The sequence below is a fragment of the Amblyomma maculatum genome, chromosome 11 (genome assembly GCF_055883805.1).
Source record: "Amblyomma maculatum isolate TAMU_Amacu chromosome 11, ASM5588380v1, whole genome shotgun sequence".
NCBI classification, from domain to species: domain Eukaryota; kingdom Metazoa; phylum Arthropoda; class Arachnida; order Ixodida; family Ixodidae; genus Amblyomma; species Amblyomma maculatum.
The window spans coordinates 121,186,945-121,196,672 of NC_139354.1; the positions used below are offsets into that span (position 1 = coordinate 121,186,945).

Consider the following 9,728-nt stretch of genomic DNA (forward strand, 5'->3'; position numbering starts at 1 on the left):
TCTTACACCTCCCCGGACTATCCTGGCCAGTCATACTAGGCCGTAACTTCATAGTGAAGGCAGGAATCGTGATAGATCTCGGTAAGGGAACCTACCGGTATGGCACCGGTACAGAAGCATTTCAGTTCAAGACTAAGGCCGCTGAGCCACAGTCACAGTTGCTTGCCACGAACGGCCATTCGGCCAATATCACAGGCTGTGGTATTCTAACCGTTTTGAATTCCTTCACGGGGTCACCAGCGGAAAAAAGCAGAATCGAGACAATGCTCAGGCCCTTTGCAGCAATGTTCACGGAGGCTCCGGGAAAGGCCAACGTACTAACCCACAGGATTGACACCGGCGATGCTCGTCCTATCAGATTCAATCCAAGGCCCTTGAGTGTCCACAAGCGAGCGCTGCTGGATGGGGCCCTCGACGAAATGGTGGCTACCGTTGCGGTGAGACCATCAAAAAGCCCCTGGGCGTTTCCTGTTGTTCTCGCGCCTAAGAAGGATGGAACAGCACGGTTGTGTGTCGATTATCGACGTCTGAATGCTGTGACAGTGCGAGACTCTTACCCTTTCCCGTCTGTTGACTCTGTCATGTACTCACTTGGGTCAGCAAAATTTTTTACAACTCTTGACTGCAGTAGGGGATTTCTGCAAATCCCGATTGACCACTGCGACATTGAGAAAACGGCTTTCACTTGCCACCGGGGACTGTTCGAATTTGTGCGCTTGCCTTTCGGGTTGTGCAATTCACCTGCTACTTTTCAACGGGTGATGGATATTGTGCTCGGAGACGCTAAATTTAACTACGCTATGGCCTACATGGATGACGTAGTAGTGTTCTCAGAAAGCTTAGAAGAGCACCTCCGTCATCTAACGAATGTCCTTCAACGAATGCAGAAGGCGGGCATCACCATTAACCCCGGCAAGGTTCAGTTGGTGACAAGCACAATCAATCTTCTTGGGTTCATTGTGGAACAGGGCACAGTTCGCCCGGATGAAGAGAAGCTTCAAGCCATTCTGCAGCTCCCCCCACCAAACAACATAAAGAGCCTCCAGCGTTTCTTGGGCATGGTGGGATTCTACCGCCACTTCATCCCGAACTGCGCTGACCTGGCGCGACCCCTCCATCAGCTCCTCCGGAAGGGTGCCCGCTGGTCATGGACAGAAGCCGAGCAGGGATCATTCCGTTCACTGTCTGCAGCCATCGCGGATACTGCACGCCTGCGGCTTCCAGACCTTAACCGGCCATTCACGCTACAAACGGATGCAAGTGAGTACGGAATTGGGGCGGTATTGCTTCAAGAACATCAAGGAAAGCTTTGTCCATTGGCATTTGCTAGTCATACACTGACGGCACCGGAAAGGAACTATACTGTGACAGAGAAAGAGTGTCTCGCGATTGTGTTTGCCCTCAAGAAATTTGACATGTATTTGGATGGTGCAGAATTCACTATTCAGACCGACCACCAGGCCCTATCGTGGCTTTCGAGGTTGCAAAATCCAGCTGGCCGTCTGGCCCGCTGGTCACTCGCTCTCCAAAAGTATAATTACAGGATAGAATACAGAAGAGGCACTTTCAACAAAGTGGCCGATGCCCTGTCACGAGCTCCACTTCCGGGCGAGGGAGAGCGAGCACCCGCGGTCCATGCTGTGACAGCTCCTGCCGACACCTGGGGCACACTGGTGTCCCGTCAACAGCTCCTTGACGCTCAGCTTTCAGACGACCAGTGCAACCAGATACGCCAAAGCCTGAACAGCGCCAGCCCTGCAGGGAGCCGGGCGCTTAACGGAAGCTATGACTGCTACGTGGAAGCAGAAGATGGTTTGATCCTGCGGTATATACCTGCTGCGGACACCGACAGTGGTGAGTCCGCATTTCGTGTGGTCGTTCCTAAGGGCCTACGTAAGCATTTTCTAGAGTACTTCCACGATACACGCCTCGCAGGTCACAGCGATGGCAAGAAAACATATGACAAATTGTGTCGCGTTGCAACATGGCCCCGCATGAGAAGGGATGTCCTGACATTCGTCCGCACTTGTCATACCTGCCAGACCGCGAAGCCAAGGGGAGGAAAACCACCGGGCCTCATGCAACCTGTAGAGAGCCAATACCCATGGGAAATTGTAGCTTGCGACATAATGGGTCCCTATCCCAGATCAGTGAAAGGGAATCGCTACTTGTTAGTAATTACTGATCATTTCTCGAAATGGGTAGAACTGTATCCCCTGAGTAGGCTAGACTCGAAAATAATTTGGGATAAGCTACTAGAAACATTCACTCGCTTTGGTTTCCCAGCTCAGCTTATCACTGATAATGCCACGTATTTCACCGGTAGGATATTCACTGCCACTTGCAAATTTCTTGGCGTGCAGCACAAAAAGACTACGCCCTACCATCCTCAAGCAAACATTACAGAGCGAGTGAATCGAAATATCAAGACTATGATGGTGGCATTCACGGAGCGACACAAGGACTGGGACGCTCGTATCCAGGAGATGGCCTTCGCCACAAGAACCACGGTAAACCGGTCAACAGGTTTTACGCCAGCGGCCATTCTCCTTGGTCGTGAGCTCAGGTTCCCTATTGAGCATGCTCTGAATGGCTCTGATTTACCGGGTCTTAGCCATTCTAAATTTGCTCATGATCTTTCCAGCCGCTTGGCCGAGACTCTGAAGGAGGCAAGGGAAAACCTGGACCTTGCCCGCCTGGAACACTGTAACCAGTACAACAAGGGAAGGCGACCTTTGGAATTCACAGTCGGCGACAAAGTCCTTCGCCGCACGCACCCACTAAGTGATGCAGTAAAAGGGTTTGCTGCTTCTCTCGCTCCACGATGGACTGGCCCTTACACGATAACAAAGCGCGCGTCTCGGCTTTCTTACTTTATTCGCCATGTGCAGGGTGGTCGAGAAGCCGGACCAGTCAACGTGGCCGATCTCCGAGCTTACCACGGCCGTCCACTAGCCACATAGAACCACTTGACCTACCAGGCACTACGGCTACCCTCGCTCGGCGGATACCTCCAAGCATGCGCCCCGCCAGCCGCAGTACCAGTTCCACCCTTATCCCGCGTTATTGTTGTTTTACACGTCGGGAGGTGTCCCGTCTTGAGAGGGGGGGAGTGTGGGGCCCCACAGCCCCTTTTAGCGTTTCGAACCGCGCGCGCTTTTTTTCTGTTTGTGTTGGTGTCCGCCCGGGCAGCGCGAGTACGCATGAGCGAGCTGCCCGGAGCGGGGGCGGCATGTTATCGGCGCGAGACAGAGGGTAGATAAGCGCGTTGGAAGCAAGGCTCGGGGCTTTTTCGCCGGGAGGCCGGCCACAGAAGGGCGGCGTGGCAGCGTCCCAAGCCGGCGGGATGTACACGGACGACGGAGCGGAGTCCTGGGAGGCGAAGACGGAAGCGGCACCTTCAAGGAAGCCTTAGGAGTGTTAGCGTGAGTGCTGCCACGCGAGTAGCAATGTTCTTGTACCGGGATCAACGCTTTGGCCCTATTACTCGCCCATCGCGCCGCAGTGTGCTTTGTGTTGTCGCGGTGAAGCCCTGACCCTTGTTCCGTTTTATCCTCATAGTCCCTTGTCGCGAACTTCGACGGCATGTTTCCGGCGCAGTTTTGACCAATGCTGTTTCTTTTCTATTTTATACTTTTCTGTTGATCCGGAATAAACCGGTGTTTTTAAGAAAGACTTGGTTTTCACTCGTCGGGCGAGACCATCGCTCGCGAACCCGTATTCTAGAAGGCGGAGCCTTCAACAGGATTAGAGCAAGAGGGTAAGAAAAAACGTCGCCATGGTGCTAAAAAAACGTACGGGACGAATATAATACCTGGATTCTTTACTGCATCAAAACGTATAATGGTACCGCATTGAGGCACACAGGCGAAACGAGAACACTTGAACGGAATACAAATTTGCGAAATGCATGAGCTTCTTTAATGGGCCTTGAATGCGGCTTTCCTTCTGGATACGTTCTCTCACACAGGTATAGTTTACTGCATGGGTAATTGCTAAATTTAATTTTGCCAGCAAATTCCAAGGCATGCTCATTAGCAAGCAGTTGTGAGTCATCGTATTACGTGGAGGACCATCCGACAAAGATAAAAACACCCGTTTTATCCAAGCCGATGGGACGTGCCTGAGTGGCCGAAGTGGTAGCGCTTTTGATTGCAGAAGCAAGATCATGAGGCTCTCCAGGGTTCCATGATCATCTCATATGACCCAACCGCTATGGCTGTTCTTGTAACTGCACTTTTTCAGATTGTAGTGTGGCGTCACAGAACCGTACGACCGATAAGCGCCAGGACATGTTGCCTGTCGACTACCAAATGCCAGAAGCATCTGGTAGGGAACACTGCACAGCAAAATGTTGGCCGCCCGATGCAGGTTCATGGTCGCACTGTATCTGGCACTGTGCATTGACATCAACATTGATGAGTGAAATCTCGGTGCTTCTTGAAAGGGAAATGATTATAGCCGTCAAGTCCTACTGCCTGATCGGTCTGGATAATCAGGATACTGAACCAGTGGCCCAATGCAGCTCTCTGCTTAAAGACATCTATATATCGCTTAGATTACCGCGGTAGTTGTCACTCAAAATAAAATGTACTTCATGACAGGTTAGCTTGTTGGGAGTCCACTGCATAAGCATCACCGACTTTTCTGAAACCTGCACACCCTATGTGCAAAATTCGTTCAATGCAAAATACCTGTCAGTTCGAAATTTTCGGGGAAGTTATTCTGCAAGTTCACTTTTTTCCTTTTCTCACCCTCTTTTGGGGTAAAACTTTGCATATTTTTACAGCAGGATATCTTTACCTTTCATGAGCTGCATGAACTGATGGTGTAAAAAATAACGAACTGGCTGCGTTTGATGCAAATCTGCGCTTCCGACAAAGCGCTGTGATGCCTGAAATTCTGAAACCACATTTTGAAGCTTTCAGCGAGGTAAAGTCGCGTCGTTATTCAAAAACAGCGCATTCTGTGCTCCCGACAAGCTTGATATTTTCGGAACGCCAGTAGATTGCGTGGTAAAAAAAGATAAAAAAAACGCGTTTTTACTTGGGGGAACTTAGGCAAACGTCGTTTTGTGCTCCGAGCCATTTACGTGGGCTAATCTGCAATCGCAGTTTGATTCGCTGTCGGTGTTCGATGACAGGCAGTTACTTATTGTATGATCGTGTTGAGCTTGAGAAGAGCAGACCGAATAAGAACATGGATTCGGTAGTTTTATAGACACCTTCGCTAGGTTCCAAATAGCGCTTAATATTAAGAGCAGTAAGAAGAGGAAGAGGACAGGGGTGGGGCACAAAAGATGAAGGCCAATAAAACGAGGTAAAAATAAATCCTTGAGATATGGCCTACAGACATACATCTACGTTTTCCCATCAAACCAGCTGGTAATATAGTGCAACAGCATAGTGCTATGCGAACTAGTGTCAGGACATACAGCCATGCTAAAAAAAAAAGACTGAACCGGAAGCTCGTATTGAAATGTAAACGGCATGACTTAGTCGCCGATGGTAACCAGCAATGTCGGAGTTATCGTTTTGAAAACCGATGGTACCTTCATACTTATTCCCACAGGGGCTCATAGGCTCTTTGCAAATCATACGAAAAACTGGTAACAAATAAGATTCATATATAAAGCAAAAACATGCGTGACAAACATGCTAAACGAAAAAAATAAACGGAGGGAGTGTAAACGAGTAGGACTAGAAACAAGAACACTGGAGCCGTGTTCTAGTTAGCGCGGAGAGTTAGCGCGGAGAGTTAGCGCGTGTCCTGTGTCTTCTCTTGTGTGTGTCTTCCTGTGCGCTTTATCTTCAGTCATGGAGCCGTCGGAATAAAGATTATTGGTGACGATTTGATCAAACCAAGAAGTATTTATTGCTGTTGGAGAATAGAAGAATACATCAACCAAGAACGGGACGAAAAGTATTGACTAACAAAATAAACGGAGAGATGTCCGAAAATAGATACGAATTGAAGAAATGTGCCTAGATACATAAGCAAACTGTAAAAGCAGATATGAAAATGCGCATGTTGCAGTTGAAACCACAAAAAGAGTGACTTATAAGAAAGTAAGGCGAATCAAAAATATCAACATGTAAATATTCAACAAGGGCCTATTTGGCAGAAGAGAGAGCAGATACACTCCGGAAAGCTTGGAGGCAATCTGCATGAGGTTCAATTTGCTACCCTACACATTGCAACAGGAATAAAGAGAGGTAAATTTAGGTATGGTAGGACGAAGAATCTGCCCAATAAATTCTCACTAAGCTGCATCATCGAGTAATGTAATAATAAAGTGCTCACAAAGTTCACAGCGTAATAAAATACGTTACAGTGAAATGCAAGTGTACAAACTGCAAAGAGTGAAAAATGCGTAAGGGTGAAATGGAAAATGAAACTACTGCTTTTCAAGAAGTCCAATGTCTACTAAATATATACATCGAAAGTTTGTTTCTGTCTTTACTGCCTATGCCAGGCTAAGGGACCTAAAATACTGTCCATTGTGAGAGGCCCCTGAGAGAGATTCTCCTTGAAATCTTCATAGTCAACACGCTGGTCAGTCAACGCAGAGTACACGAGCAAGATAAGTTCTCAGAATGCCTCAGTTCTCATAATGCGGACTGATCGTCAGACCTAAATGGTAGCCCCAGCCGTTTGGAAATGCAGAGTTCAAGCGAAGTCGGTGATATAGAGCTTGCGGATAGCGAGGAAATCTGGGAGGAAGTCTTGACTTTAGATATAGGTCTACTGAGGAAAAGGATCTGTAATGATTTGTGCAAAAACTCCAGAACTGGTACTTTTCTTCAGAAGCAAATCTTTTAGCCAGTTTGGATGCTCACATTTCGTGAAGGTCCGAATATATACCTGATGTTTGTGACTTCTACGAGCCGCTTCATCTACTTTTTCGTTGAATCACACAACGTGCTGGCATCCACTGAAATGTTACACAGTGGCAATAGGCAATATCTAAATGATGTACATATACAATATTAAAGGAAATGCGTTGATTAGTAGTTTCTTGAACATGTTGGCGAGGAGTCGCAAAGGTGTTTTAGAGTTGGTAAGTAAGCCCGTCGTCCAGGGGTTCAGCGCAGGATATAGGAAACGGCTCCTGTAATACAGTGAAGTTCGGCAGTTGCAGATGATTTCTATAAGCATGCTCTAGGCATGCAAAATAAGTATCATGTGTTTAGCATTCGCGAAAAACCACGCTACATAGAAGAGTCATTAAAGGACTCTACTTTTAAACAAGTGCGTAGTGTCGCAGGAAGGCAAATACGGAGGCGACAAATGTGTATGAATCTCACATCTCTCAGTTTGCGCTTCATGGGGCGAGTAGAAATAGCTAGTCCAAGGCATTCATGCTCGAAAAAAAGGTCGAAGCGCTACCATTTCTTTCTGGAGTAGGATATCTACGAGCCTTCAGCAAGATGCTTTAACCTCGCCTCCCAACACTTGACCACAAGCACAGAACAATGCACCTCTCCTTCCAATGCTAAAAACCAGATATGGACCTCTGGATACGAAATCGTGTTGGCAAAACGTAGCTGCAAGAGTACACTGCTGACTAGCATGAATACTCCCGGCTCTCCACAAGCGAGACGTCTTTACTGCCTAATTGTTCAGAATAAAAAAAAACGCACAAGGCTGCATGTAACCTCTCCTGTATTTTTTTTTGTCTCTCCGGCTTGGTTTCTTTTTCACCAAGGTGCTTCTTTCCAAAGCTAAGTAGCCCTTTCTTTTTCTACAAGTTGCAATGAAAACAGCCTGAAAAGTTTTAGAGAGGCAAGGCCACAGATTTTGCTGTCATGATGAACCGTGACAGTCTGCAATGCGCTTAAAAGAAGCGCATGGCTTCTTTGCAACCTTTTTGGTCGCTAAACAATAGCGTACGAGCTCTAGCTGTGACTTAACGAAATTATAACTAAATTTGCCTACGAGAAGCACGTTTTCAAATTTTCAGTCAAAACTTGGTAGTTTCTAATTACGCAGAAAATGAAACCTTATCAGGGGAAATTTTGCCTTTTCTTTGTTTGCACCAGCACGGCGTAATCCGATTAATATTTCTGTTTGTACAGAGGATAAAATAAGATGCCTATTTATGATATTAGATGCGACTTGTTCGGGGGCCAAATATTTCTTTATTAGAAAATATACCGCCATTTTAATAATACATTTACACTATGTTCTGAACTTAGGAATACTCTAACTAAGAGGTCCCCCGTCGAATTGCTAAATACTTTTTGAGGGCTGCCGCAAGGAGGCCTACAATGCTAACTGTGTAAAATACCTATATTTGAATCAACCTGCCGCTCAAACTCTTGCAGCGCGCTGCTGCCTCCCATGCGACTTATAAATAGTTCCTTGTCCCACATTTATTGCAGGTGGCCATATTGGTATCTAGCTGCCTATAATACAGCATCTCAGGTGGATCAATATCTATTTGTCCCACCATCTTTCCTCACAAAATACCCTAGAAAGCGCCAGCGAAGCTGAATTTGTGTGTTTTAAATTATTTTTGTATTGAAAGAAATGCGGCATAATATATTTAGGCTGCTATGAAAAATGGCATAAAAGAATTAAACATAGGTACTTGCACATGTATCAGCGATAAGTGGGAGGTGATTTTAGCAGCTTGCAGGAACTGTTAAGATGGACCTAACTGCTTCGCACAGTGTTCTAGTGTGTTCGCTTGTTATATCTGTATTTATATGCAATGCTCTTCCTGCTTGTGCCAAAGTGCCGGCCTGCAATATGCCTAAATAAATAAAAATAATAGTTTTGCTCCTTAATTACTTATTCTTTTCTTACCATGTTCGCGCTGAGTGCGGATTACTACTTAAAGCTCACGAATAGCATTTGTACAGGTACTAATAACCAACGTTGATGTTGCTGTATGATCTTTGTAAATAAAATTGCTTGTATAACCCTCCTTGAAGAGGCATGCAATTACGTAATAAAGACCGTTCATATAACAATATCAGTCAGAAGATAAGCCCTCTACAATAACATAATGAAGAGTACTGACAATTTGTTACATAACCTCTTCGTCTATTGTTTTCTTCACAGAGCTGTCAAGGCAGCCTGCATATTTGAACAGACGCTTACTCCTTCCCATAATAAAGGAAATGATTATACACCGAGCTTTCCGCGACATCCCGAAACTGCCGGTAATACCCATATACGCCCCGAAAGGCTTCCCGCCTCGGCAAGTTGCAAGTCCGTCTAAACATTCCTTCGAGCTCACTGACGGCACCTGAGTCACGTACCTTTGCACTACGGAGCCCATCATTGTACAAAGCTTCCTCCAGGCTCCTTTACGTCGGTACAGAGGTTAGCCTCCTTTTTCGTACATTACACGTGCGTATCCTGTATCTTCATATGCAGAATGCGCTTATTGACTCCTTTGTTGTGAATTTGGATGACATTCCTCCTACAAACAGATAACACATAAAAAAAAACGAATGGTTTCAGTGAGCAGAAAAACGTGAATTTGCATCTAAAGAACGTACTTGAAACTGAAGTGGTATCACAGCCTCTATGGATTCATAAAAAGGAATTGAAGAATTTATGACTGTTTTGACAAGAAATGTTTTTGGGTTAGTTGGCGATCGCCTGCAGTAGCGTTGAGAAATTGCGGCTACACTGCGACACGACCGGATATTCACCTCTACTTGATCTACGACCCCATAGTAGCGAACGATTTACTGCCATGTGAGTTCGCTCTT

General features: G+C 46.3%; 1 protein-coding gene across 2 annotated transcripts; it reads left to right on the forward strand.

The window, feature by feature from the left end:
* Positions 1–1,301: 1,301 nt before the first annotated feature.
* LOC146174871 (uncharacterized) lies at positions 1,302–3,714 on the forward strand. Of its 2 annotated transcripts, none has more exons than XM_084584047.1 (2): positions 1,302–1,854; positions 2,364–3,714. In XM_084584047.1, exons 1-2 carry the CDS (start codon positions 1,416–1,418, stop codon positions 2,558–2,560), a joined length of 636 nt encoding a protein of 211 aa, XP_084440173.1. In that variant the 5' UTR covers positions 1,302–1,415; the 3' UTR covers positions 2,561–3,714. The 2 variants fall into 2 exon arrangements, with proteins under 2 accessions (XP_084440173.1, XP_084440174.1); XM_084584048.1 differs by having other exon boundaries at positions 2,645–3,714.
* The last annotated feature ends 6,014 nt before the right edge of the window (positions 3,715–9,728 follow it).

Coding starts and splice junctions, on each gene's coding strand:
- LOC146174871 (XM_084584047.1), top strand. CDS start 1,416: ATGTATTTGGATGGTGCAGAATTCACTATTCAGACCGACCACCAGGCC. Junction 1,855..2,363: donor TGCTGCGGACACCGACAGTG/GTGAGTCCGCAT, acceptor CTTGGCGTGCAG/CACAAAAAGACTACGCCCTA.